General features: G+C 52.3%; 1 protein-coding gene and 1 long non-coding RNA gene across 9 annotated transcripts in view; one reads left to right on the plus strand and one right to left on the minus strand.

Annotated features, from left to right (window-relative positions):
* LOC125643606 (uncharacterized) overlaps positions 1-16,280 on the plus strand; it is a 57,099-nt gene that overhangs the window by 24,280 nt on the left and 16,539 nt on the right. The window lies entirely within an intron of this gene.
* LOC125643605 (mucosa-associated lymphoid tissue lymphoma translocation protein 1) overlaps positions 3,781-16,280 on the minus strand; it is a 69,651-nt gene continuing 57,151 nt past the window's right edge. For all 3 annotated transcript variants that reach the window (XM_075132950.1, XM_075132949.1, XM_048866535.2), the window contains one exon: positions 3,781-6,273. In XM_075132950.1, coding sequence (XP_074989051.1) covers positions 5,911-6,273 — 363 coding nt within the window. In that variant the 3' untranslated portion in view covers positions 3,781-5,910. The remainder of the gene's footprint in view (positions 6,274-16,280) is intronic.

A 16,280-nucleotide genomic window follows, 5' to 3' on the forward strand; every position in this document is an offset into this window, starting at 1 on the left:
AGGCAAGAATGCATAAACATATCCTTTTGCTGGGTCTTCATGTGCAAATGTGATGGATGAAGGTCCACCTTTTATAGTTCCATACTTTATAGACCTTTGGCCCTGTGTGTCCACAGAGAATAATTTACCATTACCTGGTATTTCAGTGTGTTCAAATCCATTCTCAAGTATGAAGAAAAATTTTAGGAACATAAGAACTGCCATGTCAGATCAACCCAATGGTCCATCTTGTCCAATACCTTGTCTCTGAGGAAGGCATGAGAACTCCCAGTAATTTTATAACTTGCTCAGAGAAGAAATTTCTCCCAGCCCTACAAATTAGTGGTTGACTTGAATCATAATCATCCTAAATAATTTTATCCTATTGGTATATGTAAGAAATTACATTAAAAAAACTGTTAAAATGCTATATCAAGATGTAAGGGGGTCAGCACCTGCCTCTCACAAGTGCCCCCTTCCCTGGCTGATAGTGCCGGCAATCACAGTTCTTTTGACCAGGTCTTCAGCAACTCAGCCCTCTGGCTAAGCCTCATTTACTATCCCCCCTTCCAGAGTATACAGTCTCGGGTTCTTTTCCCAGTCCTGGTGTGGGGCTCTAAGGCTTCTTTCCATTGGCCCTGCCTTCATAAACAACCCAAACAAGGCCCATCTCAGTACCTGCAGCTGTGGTCCTTTCAACAGTCCTCCCTGGGCTCAGTCTGCAACCAGACCAGCTGGGCCCATCCTGGTGCCCTTGGCTGGTCAGGTCAGGTTCTGGGCTCAGGCTGCCCACCTTGACCTGTCCACAGTCCTGCTACTCAGCCAGGCACCTGGTCCTCCCTCTTCAAGCTCCAGGCAGGAACTGAACTCTCTGCTCTGCTGCTTGTCTTTTATATAGCCCTTCTGGCCCCTGATTGGTTGCTTCTCTGCAGCCACTCTAGGCTGCCTGGAGGACTTCTTTGCTACTCTGTTTTGGGGTGGCCTTCATTGTCCTTATCCTGAGAAATGTTCTGACCAGCACAGGGCAGAGAGTGGGACCCAGATGACATTGCCAAGTCTACCAGCTCCAGCTAACTCCCAAACACCACCTGAGATGTGAGACTTTGGTTCACGTTATCATCACCCGCCTCTCCGCCACTCCCATGTGTGTCCTTCGGCAACTTATTTCTTCTCTTTCCTATTCCTCTCCTTTTGCCTCCTGCAGTGGTTCCCAAACTTGTTCCGCTGCTTGTGCAGGGAAAGCCCCTGGTGGGCCAGCCGGTTTGTTTACCTGCCACGTCCGTAGGTTCACCCGATTGTGGCTCCCAGTGGCCGCAGTTTGCTGCTGCAGGCCAATGGGAGCTGCTGTTTACTGAGAGTCTGGATTAACTGGCCAAGGCTACATATTTTGCTACACTGCTGGGAGCCTGTCATCAGAAAGGCAGCTAAAAGCAATGTCCTAAACAGCTAGACATTGGTACAAGTTTGGTATATCTTGGGAGTGGCTAATCAGACCATGTGCTGTGCTGGAGTTCCTCCAGCAGTGTCGTTACAAGTGAGAGTCAACACCAGAGACAGAAGCTGCATTTTCTCTCTTTGCTGTTCTTTTCTCTTCCCTTTTGTATATGTTCATCTTGTAGGATACACCATTGACTTTAACAACAGCAGCAACATCTCCAGCTCCTGCCCTCTACAGGAGGTCAGACTAGATGATCATAATAGTCCCTCTGGCCTTGGATTCTATTAATCTGTGAATAATCTCAACTACATTTCCTCTTTTCCCCAAAAAGGACTGTTGTTACCATCTTTAATATCATCTAAAAGATGGTCAGCCAGTGGTGTTTTCCTTCTAAAAATTATCTGTGGCTAAAGGGAAAGGAAATAAAGGATATTGTTAAAATGATAGTCTTGCTACTTTACATTTCAAATGCTTTAACTGTTTTGAGATCTTTTTCTGTACCTTTAATAAAAGGTTAGGAAGATTTTTAATGGTGTGTTTGCCAGGGGACTAAGCAGGTTGAGCTCTCTGTATTCTTGAACCTTAACTCTTTAGTGTTTTAAAGTGACAGGGTCATGTTTGAGTTTCTGGATCCGTTTGTTATTCCATCAAAACTAAAACAATATCCTATCTGGGAAGATAGGCCCACATCGGACTTAAGTGAAATATGGTTTTAAATTAAATTTGGATATTAGCATGATTGATAGGCCAAGACATGTGACCACAAAGAATGCGATCAGGAGAAAGAAGAGTTGTTTGTATTAAACTTGTGGTGACCTTTGAAATACCAGCGTTAGCTTATTTAAGGTTTGGGCTGACATAATAGAAATAAAGAAAACAAGGTGCCAGGTGCAGGTTATATACGTTTGTTTAACTTACTATAAAGAAATGCTTAGTACTTAGTGTCAGGGCCGAGACATTGATGGCTGGGTCTAGAGGTTGGAGTAGGAGTCAGAGTTGGGAATCAAGCCAAGGGAGCTGGAATAAGAGTTAGAGAGTTCCGCCAAGGATCAGAGACAGATTCAGAGACCAGGGGCAAGGATCAGGAACAACTCAGGAAAGCAGGAACCAGGAGCAAGGCAGGAAAGCAGGACTCAGGAGTGAGGCAAGACAACAGGGTTCAAAGTAGCAGCCATAGAGAGCCCAGTTTTGTGGAGTGACCTAGCAGATCACCGGTCCAGATAACACCAGGGGAACGTCACAATGAGCCACTCACTTTGTTGATGGGTTTCAAAGGTGTTTGCTGACAGCAGAGGAAGGGTGAGACTCAGGAATCCTGGGTTCAGTACCAGTTTCTGGAGGGCAAAGTGCTGTAGTAGGATAGACGCTTTAGTCCATGTACCTTCAGCCCATGCATGTCCCCTTGGGTCCTGGCTCACTCTCCTTCTGCTCCTATGGAACCCCCACCTTCATCCTGACACCTGCCTGTCTGCTGCTATCCAACCCCTTCCCCAGCCTTTGAGTTCTGCCTTCCTGCATTGGTTCTATCCCCCTCACCCTCTGGCTCAGAGGTGGAGGAGGTGCTGAGGTTTAGGACTAAGGGGTGTACATCAGGCACAGAGGGAGCTCTGGCAGTGATGGAGGGTGAGAGGACAGGCACTTGACTTGGAGACACACGGCAGGCTGAGGAAGCGGCATGCTCAGGGTAGCTATGGTGGCATGATGTTCCCATAGGTGGCACGTGAACTCCTCCTTCGAGGAGGCTAACCCCACAGCCACGGCCCTTCTTCCGCCCTCCCCCCCCCCGCCACTCGCTGGAGTCCCAAGCCCCTCACTGTGGCTGGAGGAGCTCCGACTGGGCTTCCCCGAGCACCGGTCCACCTGCCCCAGCCACCGTAGGTCACTGGCTGGCCCGCCCCAGCTGCCCTGTCTCCCGGGCTGCCAGCTGGCCCAAGTCAGCCCAAGCACCAGCCCTCCCCGCCCCAGCTGCCCCAAACCACCAGTGGTCAACCCCAGCTGCAGAATTTTAAAATACTGTGTGCAGAATTTTTAATTTTTTGGTGCAGAATTCCCTCCGGAGTAACTAGTGTTTCTCAATGAAACAGTTGTAAGAATTGTTTTTTTAACATAGACAAAACATTGTATTTTTCCCTAATTTCTTTCTTGGAAATGACTGCATTGGTTTAGCTTAAAGTAAAAAAAAATTATCCCAATGCAGAAACCCTGCATAGAAAATTTCAGTTCAGAAGGTTAAAGTTTGGCAAAGTGATAAGCAAATGAAAACAGGGTCTTATAATGGGACGTGTCAGGCTACCTTAACAATAATTCAGACACTCTCGACCCCAGGAAACATTGCACCTTTAGCACAGAGTCATAGGGCCAGGTTCTGTTAATTTTCATTATGGGAGTTTAATGAATGTTTTAAAGTTACTATTAGTTTGGTGTCTGACAAGCAAAACTGAGTCACCGGCAAAAGAACTCCAAGCCCCAATTACCATTAATGTCATGTGACCTACAACATCCTGCAACCCTATCCAACCTGCCCAATAATTCCTTGGGCTTTTCATGCTCTGGTATGTAAGCAGCAGATGTTGGCACAGAGCTTGCTGTGGCCCAACATATCTAATCAGCCTTCAGATCCCAAGGAACTACACCAGATAGACAGACATGCCTGCCCACCCAATGGTATTGTGATGTGCTGAGCTGCTTTCCAGGATGCCATCCACACGTTACAAAGTCACTGTCACATGCTGCAGGAGACAGCCCCTTGAAGGCCCACGTTCAGACTTGGCGGGGGCTGGGGAGGGGGACTTGGTGGCTGCCATCACCCTGGTAAGACATGACTGTACACTGTGGCAAGCATTGTGCATGATGCTCTGAGTGTGCGCTTCAGCAGAGCTCCCTCTCTCACCACCGCTGCTCAGTGCACAAAGGCTGGTTTCTGTCTCTCTTCTCAGCACACAGACTTCAGTGGAGCTATATAGCAGCTGAACATCCACCCCTCATTCTTCTGCAGAGAGGCAGCACAAGGCCTATGGATCTCTTCAGCCCTCAAAATAGGATTTACATGAAATTTAACTGGTATCTTCAGTCTGTGACAGCCATTGCACAGGGGAGCTTCCCGCTAGGTGAATCATTTGCTACAGCCGTGCAATCTACACTGGAAGGGTCCTTCATTTCTTCAAAAAGAAAACACCAAGCAATTCCCACACGAGGAAAACTGACAATTTACAGTTAAGGCTGCAGTCATGTTATCTAAGTACTAGAAAGAAAATCCACACCTTAATACACCGGGTCGCAGTCACAAAGGGGAATAGTTAGATATTCAGTGGGCCAGAGAGTGAGAATGATTTCATAGCCCAGTAGCTATAGCACCCACCTGGGAAGAGGGAGACCCACATGCCAGGCCCTTATTCCAAAGAATATTTAATAGAAAGCACACTCTGTATGCCTGCCCACCCACTAAAATGTAGGCACCTCAGGGACTTTGGCAATGGACACCCCAGGGTTAGGTGGTAGCTGAGAAGGAGTTTTGTGAATGCCAGTGGTGCCTAAATGTTGGACCTACGCACCTGTAGTGGCAATTAGATGCCTAAATCCCCCTTGTGAATCTCACCCACAGATACCCAAAACCACTCAGACACTAGAGAACACTAGGTTAAAGCATCCAGCTACATCAGACGCATCCCACAAACACTGTCATTTAGAATATAACAAAACCTTTAACTCTGACCCATGTTAGAACCAGGGGAAAAACAATGTAATAAATATGTTAAAATACATTAAAATTATGTGCATTCGCAAAATGATATCAGAAGGTGGTTTAGAGAAAAATGAACATAATCCCAAATACAAAGATCAAATATATCCTTTAGAAACACAAATATACGTTATTGTACAATTGTTTGTTGCATGTTCCTATTAGATAGAAAAGCCTAACACCATTTCAGCATCACATACTGAACACAGCTACACAGTCATACAATTTTACTTTTGTCATTTGTTAATTCTTTGTAATATTTATACAGAGTTGAGAGAACTGTTTACTTTTTTAATTGTATCTGTGGTTGTATCAGACATGCCTACAAGGTCCTTGGGTCTCTTCACTTACCATTTCTTACAGTTTTGTCAGTGCTTGATATAGACATTTGTATATTAAAGTGTGACTCTCCAAGCAGCTCAGTTGCCAACACTGGCTGTAAATGAATGACATTTGCTGTTCGGGAATGTGATGACTCATGTCAGTCACACTGTCTAGTGGACAGTAAAATCACCCATCTGCAGAACGCCCTTGTTTTAAATAGCTTATAGCTTTGCCTGTGAATCAGGTAAAGCTCACTAGGACTCCCTGCTAATGGGATGAGAGGAGAAACCCTTTCAACAGCAGCCTTGACCATCTGGTTGTGATCCACGCCAGACTGGAGAAGAGCTCAGACTAGAATACAGATTATGGGAGTTGTCTGGTTTGTAACTTGAAATACAGTCTGCTGATAGTGAGATGAACTCACCCCACGTCAAGGACAATCCTGCCTTGGGCCAGTCCTTTGTAGTGCTGAGCAGAGGCTGCTCAGGTCACTCTCATCGTTTTCCTCCGGCTCGCTGCATATGTTTGACTGGCTGCTACATTGCCAGCTGTGTCTGGGCTCTGCTGTCAGAGAGGTGGGGCCCTCATGGGCTACAGTCACAGCAGGGGCATCCTTGGGGCACATGGTGGCAGCAGCCTCTTGGCCCGCCATGCTGGATGGGTTTGCAGAGCTTTTCGGGCTGAACAGTTTTGCTAGCAGAGATTTCTGGAGGATTTTCTGCAGACTCTCGCAAGCCCTCTGCTTGGTGCCCAGCTGGGTGTAATGCAAATCCAGCTGCAGCAGCACATCAGTCTGGGGAAAGAGCAGAAGACTCAGAATGAATCAGAGATGAAAACCTAAAGCAGGCTTCACTTCAACCACCACCAACGGACCAAAGGCTGGACTGGGTGCTCTTGAGAGCTCACTACCCCCAAACACTGTCTGCAGCACGTAACTCTGGCCAGGAGACCCAGGTCACTGACAAATTTCACCAGGACACATTCACGACTAGCTAACTGTGTTATTGCATCTGCTTACACCAGCAGTGAATCTGGCCCATTGTCTACCTACTGGACTTCCTGGTTTCCATTGAAATGAGCTCTCTTGGCGACAGGATAAGCTGTGCTTGGGATGTACCCTTTGTCACTGGTGACATAGCAGGAGTTTGGCTAAGTGGAGCCAGGGGCTCTGTGGGAGGCTGCTCCTCTTATGATGAGGCTTGCGATTTCTTATAAAAGTGTTGCAATGTTGTTGTTTTGAATCAGTCATCTTGGCCATAGGTTTAGGCCCAGGGAAGGCACCAGGGAAGGCAGGTCTGGCATTAGGGCTCAAAATGAATTCAGTTCGGCACATTCTGGGGATTAAAAGCTGACTGACCTCAAAATGTAGTTGTTAATGGGGAACTGTCAACGAATAGGGGTGTGTAGGGAGCCAGGGTGGCTCCCCTCCGAACCAGAGGGTAAAGAGCCACCCTCTCAGCCTGAGTGGGCGGGGCCAGACCAAGCTTCCGCCAATCCCCAGCAGGGGAAGGGTGGGACAGGAAGTACAAAGGGTGGGGCCCTCTACCCAGTGAGGAGAGCACCAGGGAGGGAGACAGACACAGGCTGCTCCCTCGCGATCCTGCTGCTGACCCAGGCGAAGCCCTGGGCAAGGAGGAGCCTGAACGGGAGGAAGGCCTGTGGCAACCAGGACTGCCAGCTGCTGAATACCCAGAGGACCTGGAGGGACCTGACCGCAGCCCGGGCCAGCGTGAGTCCGATACAGAGGGGGAGCGGGAGTGGCCCGCGGCGGAATACTCGGACGAGATGGAGGGACCGGAGCTGCCCGCGGCGGAATATCCGGACGAGATGGAGGGACCGGAGCGACCCGCCTGAGAGACCGGGTAGGAAGTAGCCCAGGGGCCGAACTGCACCGTGGGCTGGGTGTGTTTGGTCAGCGGGCGTAGATGGCCCCGCTGACCCAGCGGCGGGACTTTCGCCTCCCACCACTGTCAGGGCCCTGGGCTGGAACGCAGTGGAGTTGGGTGGGCCTGTGTTCCCCTACCCCGGCCAACCTGCCCGAGGGGCACGCTGCTGACTCGTGCCGGCACTCCCCTGCCCGAAGGGGGCGCTACTGACTCCGGCCGGCACACCTTCCCCGCTAATTCCCCAACGCCCGGAAGGTGTGGCTGAGGCCTGCCAGTTAGACCATAGCTCTCCATCGCCCCTAGGGGCTTGGAGGACCGACCGAAACCTGTCACAAGTGGTGGAGAATGCGGGCATAGATCCCAACCCCTGCCGAAAGGGGTTAGTGCGAGGGTGCCTCTGAAGCTCCCCTACTGGAAAGATGGAGATGGAAAGACTTATCAAGTTCCTCGCTGAGAGCCAGCAACAGCAGCAGTACCAACTCGTGCAGCAGCTGGGCGCCCACCAGCAGCAGTTGCTTCAAACCCTGGGGGCCCAGCACCAGGAACAACAAACCCAGTGCTTCCAGCAGCTTGCAACCCTGTGGCCGGGCCAGGGTGGTGCTCAACCGGAGCGGGCAGCCACCCCGACCCCTCCCGCCCCACCAATCCGTCTGGCCAAGATGGGGCCTGAGGATGACCCGGAAGCCTACCTAGTGACCTTCGAGCGGGTTGCCTCAGTGGCTGGTTGGGCGCCTGACCAATGGGCGACACTCCTCGCCCCATATCTGACAGGGCTAGCCCAGAAGGCTTACCGTGGGCTCCCAGATGATGAGGCCCGCATTTATGCTCGAGTGAAAGCAACTATCTTGGATGCCTTCGACATTACCGCAGAAACCTTTCGGCAATGGTTTCGGGAAAAGGTCTACCCACCGGGCGCCAGACCCCAGGCGGTGGCCCAGGAACTGAAGGACACGGGTACCCAATGGCTCCAACCTGAGCATCGAACCGCAGCTGAGGTGATGGAACAGGTCATCCTTGAACAATTCGTGCACATCCTCCCACCCCAGGGGAGGGCTTGGGTGTTACGGCACCGGCCACAAAGTCTGAGCACGGCCGTCGCGCTTATGGAGGACTTTCTCGAGGCTGAGTCCCCGATAGGACTGGCTGCCTGCCCCCCAAACCGTGGACTCAATGCACAGAAACTTGAACGGAGGGGGCGCACCTCCCAAACCAACGCACCCCACCGTACCGGACGACCAGAAGGCGGCAGGGCTGAGTTTTCCCGACAGCCCGAGTCAACACCACTCTCCGGCCCTGGACGCTTAACCTGACCACCAGGCCCCAGCCCACTCTGCGGCCCCACTGGTGCCCCCATGTGGCCGGCGCGCCCAGAGGTAGGACCTTGTTTCTGATGTGGCGAGTATGGGCATCTGCAACAGGGCTGTCCTGCAATGGACTGCAACTTTGGCCTGGTGTGCGCCGGGGATTGACGGGCCCATCTGCCCTCCGTGGCCAAACTGACAGCTCCCATGGAAGTCGCCGGGGTCCCCGTGGTGGGTCTAGTCGATTCGGGCTATGGGCAGACCCTTGTCCGCCAGGCGCTCTTCTTGGACACCAAGCGGACCGTCAGGGAAGTACGGATTCAGTGCATCCACGGAGACGTAAAATCGTACCCCACGGTGCGGGTCCCCATCACGGTGCACAGAGTAACTCAGTTAATGAATGTGGCGGCGGCATCCCTCGCCTATCCAGTGATCCTGGGCCGTGACTGGCCAGACTTCGTCGAGGTGCTCCAATCCCTACCCACCAAAGAGGCGTTCGAGGGAGCCCCGCCTGAGAAGAAGACAGGACCTGACTCGAGCTCCGACCCTGGAGCTGAACCAGGCCCCGCCCCCGGGCAGGATGGCCTGGAAATGGCGGGTCCCCCTCCTGACCTGGTGGACTTTAGCCGAGATCAAAGGGAGGATCCTATGCTCCGGTTTGCCTATGAGCAGCTGGCCCGGGTGGATGGTGAGGTCGTGGAGGCGCAGCGCACCACCCAATGGCCCAGGTTTGAACTCAACCACGAGCGGCTCTACCGCCTTGACCGAAACCCCCAGACCCAAGAGGTCCGGACCCAACTCATGGTCCCCCGCATCCATCGTCGGGCTGTCCTGAAGCTGGCCCATGACATCCCGGCGGCCGGCCATTTAGGGCAGGAAAAAACTGCGGCCAGGGTCCTGGCCAGGTTCTTCTGGCCCGGCGTCCACTGTGAGGTGAAGGAGTATTGTGCGTCGTGCCCGGACTGCCAACATGCAGCCCCGGCCGGGGTCGGAAGGCCCCCCTGGTCCCGTTACCAGTCGTAGGTGTGCCATTTGAGCGGGTAGCAATGGACCTGGTCAGGCCTTTCCCAAAAAGCAAGGCAGGCCATCAATACATCCTCGTCCTGATGGACTACGCCACCCGCTTCCCGGAGGCCATCCCCTTAAAAAGTATCACCGCCTGCACTATCGCTGCGGAGCGCGAGAAGATCTTCGCAAGGGTGGGCCTCCCACGGGAGATACTCACTGATGAAGGGACCAACTTCACGTCTAAGTTGTTCTGCCAGGTATGCGCCCTATTGGGGATTAAGAAATTGCAGACCTCGGTCTACCATCCCCAGACTGACGGATTGGTCGAGCGGTTTAACCGGACTCTGAAGGGAATGTTGTGGCGTTTCCCCACCCAGGACCTCCGCCAGTGGGACCAGCTGCTCTCTCCTTTACTACTGGCGATTCGAGAAGTCCCACAGGCGTCCACAAAGTTCTCCCCGTTCGAGCTCCTCTATAGGCGGCGACCCCGCGGGGTGTTGGACCTCTTGAGGGAGACTTGGGAACACAACCCGTCCGCAACACAGGGTCTCTTGCAATATGTCTTACAACTGCAGGGGCGGCTGGTGTGGGCGGGTGAGCTCGCGAGGGAGAACTTAAACACCACCCAAAGAGCCCAGGAGCAGCACTACAATTGGGGCGCCCAGGCTCGATCATTCGGGCCAGGGGACCGAGTACTCCGCCTGCTCCCCTCGGAGGAATCAAAGCTTTTTGCCCGCTGGCAGGGTCCGTATGAGGTCCTCCGCCAGGTAGGGCCGGTAACCTATGAGATTCGGCAATCTGGTCGCCGTAAGGAAAAGCAGATTTATCATGTAAACCTCTTAAAACCTTGGCAGGACCGGGAAGGGCTCCTAGTGGCCCCCTATCCCCCCGAACCGGAACTGGGGCCCCAACCACCCGAGGAGTCGGATAATGGTGAACCCCAGCTAGCAGAGACACTCACCGTCGAGCAGCGAGAACAGGCACTCTGCTTAGTGAGGGCATTCCCCAAGACGTTCACCACGAAACCCAGGCGGACTACACTCACCTACCATGTGATCCAGACAGAACCCGGGGTGGTGGTCCAAGAGACAACCCGGCCATTGCCTAGGTGAATGCGGGAGGCTGTAGAGGAGGAAGTCCAGGCGATGTTGGAGCTGGGTGTTATTGAGCCCTCCCAGAGTGAGTGGCGGAGCCCCATCGTCCTCATACCGAAGCCCGATGGGAGCCGGCGGTTTTGCATTGACTTCCGGAGGGTAAAGGCCATCTCAAAATTTGACGCCTATCCGATGCCCCGCGTCGATGAGCTCCTTGACCGGCTCGGGAAGGCCTGTTATATCACCACTTTAGATCTCACCAAAGGGTACTAGCAGATCCCCCTGGATCCCAGGTCCAAGGAGAAGACCGCGTTTGCCACCTCTTCAGGGTTATACCATTTCACCCAGATGCCTTTCGGCCTACATGGGGCCCCGGCAACCTTCCAGCGTTTGATGGACCAGGTGTTGCAACCACACACAAAATACGCGGCGGCCTACCTGGATGATGTGGTCATCTATGGCAATAACTGGGAGGAACATCTTAACCAAGTAGTGGCAGTCCTCTGGGACCTCCGCGCAGCCGGGCTTACGGCCAACTCGAAAAAATGCCGAATCAGGCGGGAGGAAACCACTTACCTGGGGTACACCTTGGGCCGGGGACAGGTCCGCCCCCTCATCGGGAAGGTCCAAGCACTCCAGGAATGTCCGGTGCCGACCACGAAGAGGCAAGTACGTCAATTTTTGGGCTTAGCTGGTTATTATCGGCGGTTTGTACCCCACTTCGCAAGCATTACGGCCCCGCTAACGGAGCTCTTGACCAAGGACAGTCCCCGCCAGGTGCATTGGTCCAACGAATGCGAGATGGCCTTTCGAACTATCAAAGAACGGCTGTGTAGCGATCCAATACTCTTCAGCCCTGACTTTCATCGTGACTTTATTGTCCAGACAGATGCTTCAGGCGTTGGGCTTGGGGCGGTCCTCTCGCAGGCGGTGGATGGGGAGGAACACCCGATTGTTTACCTCAGTCGGAAGCTGTTCCCCAGAGAACGGAACTACTCCGTCGTGGAGAAAGAGGCCCTAGCCGTTAAGTGGGCAGTCGATGCTCTCCGCTACTACCTCCTCGGGGCCCCCTTTATACTGGTTATGGACCACGCACCCCTGAAGTGGCTTAATAAGATGAAGGACAATAATGCCAGGCTGATGCGATGGTATATCGCTCTGCAGCCCTATGCCTTCACGATTCACCATCGGGCGGGACGAGACAACGCCAATGCGGATTTCCTGTCCCACCTCAGAGAAGGTGAGAATGCCAGCTCCGAAGATTGGGAGCTGGATTTGAGGGGTGGGGTATGTAGGGAGCCAGGGTGGCTCCCCTCCGAACCAGAGGGTAAAGAGCCACCCTCTCAGCCTGAGTGGGCGGGGCCAGACCAAGCTTCCGCCAATCCCTGGAAGGGGAAGGGTGGGAAAAGAAGTACAAAGGGCGGGGCCCTCTGCCCAGTGAGGAGAGCACCAGGGAGGGAGACAGACACAGGTTGCTGGCTGCTCCCTCACAATCCTGCTGCTGACCCAGGTGAAGCCCTGGGCAAGGAGGAGCCTGAACGGGAGGAAGGCCTGTGGCAACCAGGACTGCCAGCCGCTGAATACCCAGAGGACCTGGAGGGGCCTGACTGCAGCCCGGGCCAGCATGAGTCCGATACAGAGGGGGAGCGGGAGTGGCCCGCGGCGGAATACTCGGACGAGATGGAGGGACCGGAGCTGCCCGCGGCGGAATACCCGGATGAGATGGAGGGACCGGAGCGATCCGCCTGAGAGACCGGGTAGGAAGTAGCCCAGGGGCCGAACTGCACCGTGGGCTGGGTGTGTTTGGTCAGCGGGTGCGGATGGCCCCGCTGACCCAGCGGCGGGACTTTCGCCTCCCGCCACTGTCAGGGCCCTGGGCTGGAACGCAGTGGAGTTGGGTGGGCCTGTGTTCCCCTACCCCGGCCAACCTGCCCTAGGGGCGCGCTGCTGACTCGTGCCGGCGCTCCCCTGCCCGAGGGGCGTGCTGCTGACTCCGGCTGGCACACCTTCCCTGCTAATTCCCCAACTCCCGGAAGGTGTGGCTGAGGCCTGCCAGTGAGACCATAGCTCTCCATCGCCCCTAGGGGCTCGGAGGACCAACCGAAACCTGTCACAGGGTGTTTCTAGTGGGATCTGTTCTTGGCCCATTGCTATTCAATATTTTTACCAATGATCTGGAAGAAAATATAAAATCGTGGCTGGTAAGTCTGCAGATGACACAAACTGGGGAAGTGATAAGTAGCAAGAACAGATCACTGACATAGAGCAATCTGGATCACTTTGTAAACTGGATGCAATGAAACAACATGCATGTAATACAGTCAAATATAAGATCATTTGTCTAGGAAGAAAGAATGCATGGCACACTTACAGAATAGGCGTCTGTATCCTGGAAAGCAGCGACTCTGAAGAGGACTTAGGAGTTATGACAGATAAACAATTGATAAACAAAAGTGAAATGCTGTGGCTGAGAGAGCATATAGAGTCCTTGGATGTATAAGTAGATCACTGAAGAGGAGTGGGGGAATGGTAGTACATCTGTATAAGGCATTAGCAAGACCATTATTGCAATATTGTGTCCAGTTCTGGTATCCACACTTAAAACAGATGTTGACCAATTGGAAGGGTTTTGAAGCAAGGGATAAGAGGTGATTTGATCGCAGTTTATAAGGAGCTTGTGACAAAGTGCTGAGGTCTAATAGATGGGCCAGCACTCTGATCACTGTACCTGCACTTAGTTTCTCCAGCGATGGTCGATTGAGGAAATAGGGAGGAATTAACTAATGAGACGGGGAAGCTGGGTGAGTTAAGGGACTAATTGGCCCATCAGCTGACTAGCTTGATAAAAGACAGGGTTAGCAGGGAAAAAGGAGAGGACAGAGCTAGCTGTACGCAGATTGAAGGTAATCCCAAGGAAGAGAGATCTCTTTTCCTCCCAGGGCCCTGATGAACAGAGGTTGATTGTTCTAGGGTCATAGGTATTAGAATTGTGGCATTGCCCTGTATAGGTGTTGGTGGAGGGGACTTGAATAAATTACATGGAGTAGACACTAAAAGAAGAGACTGTGAGCAGTTTCTGCAGTGATCAAGGACTGGGGGGATCTACGCCCCATTACAAGTATGGGTTTGTCTGGGATATGGATTCCCCTGCAGGGGTGACTGAAAATTTGTCGGGGGGAGTTGGTGTGAAGGCTCAGCATCCAGACACAGCAGACTCTGCCGTGGTTGGCTGAGGAGCAGAAAGAGCTGCAAAACACTATGCAGACATTCCAGCAATCCCACCGATTTGAACGTCAATCCCTGCTGGTGTGGCAAGCGAAGCAGCAGAAAAGCCTCCAGGAATTAGTCAGTTGTTACAGAAGTTAGTGAGTCCTAGTGCAGAGACTGGGAGTCATACACCGGGAGTGACTTTATGCAAAGCAGGCCCAACTGATGATCTTGACTCATTCCTGGTAACATTTCAGAGGGTAGCCACAGGCGCCAGATGGGCTGAAGAAATTTGGGCCCTCCAGGTGGCACTCTAGCTCACTGGGAAAACTCTGTGGCTTACCGGCCCTGAATAAGGAACAGGCCCAGAACTAAGATGTTATGAAGGCCACCATTTTAGACTGGGTAGAGCTGTCTGTTGAAAAATACCAGCAGAAATTTTGGGCCACTAGAGGGGTAGGACCCAGGGCATATGCACAAAAGCTGACAGCCTGGGCGGCCCACTGGCTGAAGCCAGGTATTGGATCTGTGGGGGAAATTACAGATCTGGTAGTACTGGACCAATTTCTCCTGAGCCTCCCAGAATCTGGGTGAGGCAGCACCAGCCCAGCATCCTAGAGGTCACAATTTAACTCTCCAAAGAGTTTGGAGAAACCAATTTTCCCAGAAGAGTGGTCCAGCTACTTATGGGTCTGGAGCCAAGGGGGCTGGGGGTGGGAGCGGGAACTGAAAAGCCCCAAGAAGAAAAGTGAGGAAGCAAAAGGAACTCTTTCAGGGAATCGGGAACTAGTATGCTAACAATGTGGAAGGTCAGGACATATTAAGTGGGACTGCCCCAGGATGCAATGCAGGTTCCCAGAGTTCTGTGGATGGACTGGGACTGCCGGGGGGAAGGAAAAGGAAAATGCCTATAAATGCCTATCATCCCTATAAAGATGGGAATAGGGGGATTGTGGACACTGCCTCAGGATGCTCATTGATCTGGGGGGATTTAGTGAAGCCCCACTGGAGGCTCCCAAGGGAGAAGGGAGAGTTAACATGCATTCAAGGGGAGAAGAACATGCCCAATGGCAGAGGTATCCCTAGCGGTAAAGGGGAAATGCAGATGGAAGCAGGTGGGAGTAATGGAGAGGCTACCCCATCTGGCTATAGAGGGTACGGACTGAGCCCCTTCCCCTATAGAAAGAAAGCGAGTGGCCATGGCCCCACATGCTAGAAAAAGGAGCAAATGAGGAACGGCCTGAGTTAACAGAATCAGAACACCCTAGGCAGAATGATACAAGCCAAGGTGAAAATTGAACTGCTCCAGCAGAAAAGAGGGAGAAAAAGGAAAAGGTAGAACTAGGTTCAGGGGAGAGGAACAGCCCAAGAGTTGGACAGTCCCAGGTCACTGCATGGCAGAAAGGGTGAGGGGAGGAACCCAGGGGCCAGTTCGTGGGACTGGGAGAACCAGAGGCCTTAGAGAAGGAAGAGAAAGGGGGACAACCCGGAGACAAGAAGGAAGAAAATAAGGAGAGTGGACCTGTAGGTGTGAAGCTCTGTGGGTTAAGACTGAATTATGGGAGCAATTTTTGCAGGTGGAGGATGGAATGACCCAGAAAAGGGATCCTACAAGACCAACCTGGGGCAAATGGGAATGTATAGAGGCAAGAACCTCCTACAAGGAGGGAAAGGTGCAAAAAACCGCCAAACCCACTCTTAGGTAGAGGAGGGATGTGTGTGACAGAGTGCTGAGGTCTAATAGATGAGTCAGAACTCTGCTCGCTGCAGCCTTAGTGAGTTTCCCCAGTGACAGTCGATGGGGGGAGCTGGATAAGGAACTAATTGGCCCATCAGCTGACTAGCTTGATAAAAGGCAGGGTTAGCAGGGAAAAGGGAAGAGGACAGAGCTAGTTGTGCTCAGACTGAAGCCAAGCCCAAAGAAGGGAGATCTCTTTTCCTTCCAGGGCCTGGATAAACAGGGGCTGACGGTCATAGCATAATAGGGAATTAGAATTGTTATATTGCATTTTATAGGTGTTAATGGGGGGCACTTGAATACATTATATGGAATAAACACTAAAAACATGAGACTGAGCAGGTTTTGTGGTGATCAAGGATAGGGGGACACACGCCCTTTACATTCCTATGCAGAGAAGGGACATCTGATGTAGGGGGCTTTTTAATCTAGCTGATAAAGGAATAAGAAGATCCTGTGACTTGGAAGTTGGGTCCTAAAAATTCAAATTAGAAATAAGGTGCAATTTTGTAACAATGAGGCGATTATCCATTGGCACCAGGTTATGGACGGATTTCATGGATTCT

This window comes from Caretta caretta, chromosome 10 (assembly GCF_965140235.1).
Source record: "Caretta caretta isolate rCarCar2 chromosome 10, rCarCar1.hap1, whole genome shotgun sequence".
NCBI lineage: Eukaryota > Metazoa > Chordata > Testudines > Cheloniidae > Caretta > Caretta caretta.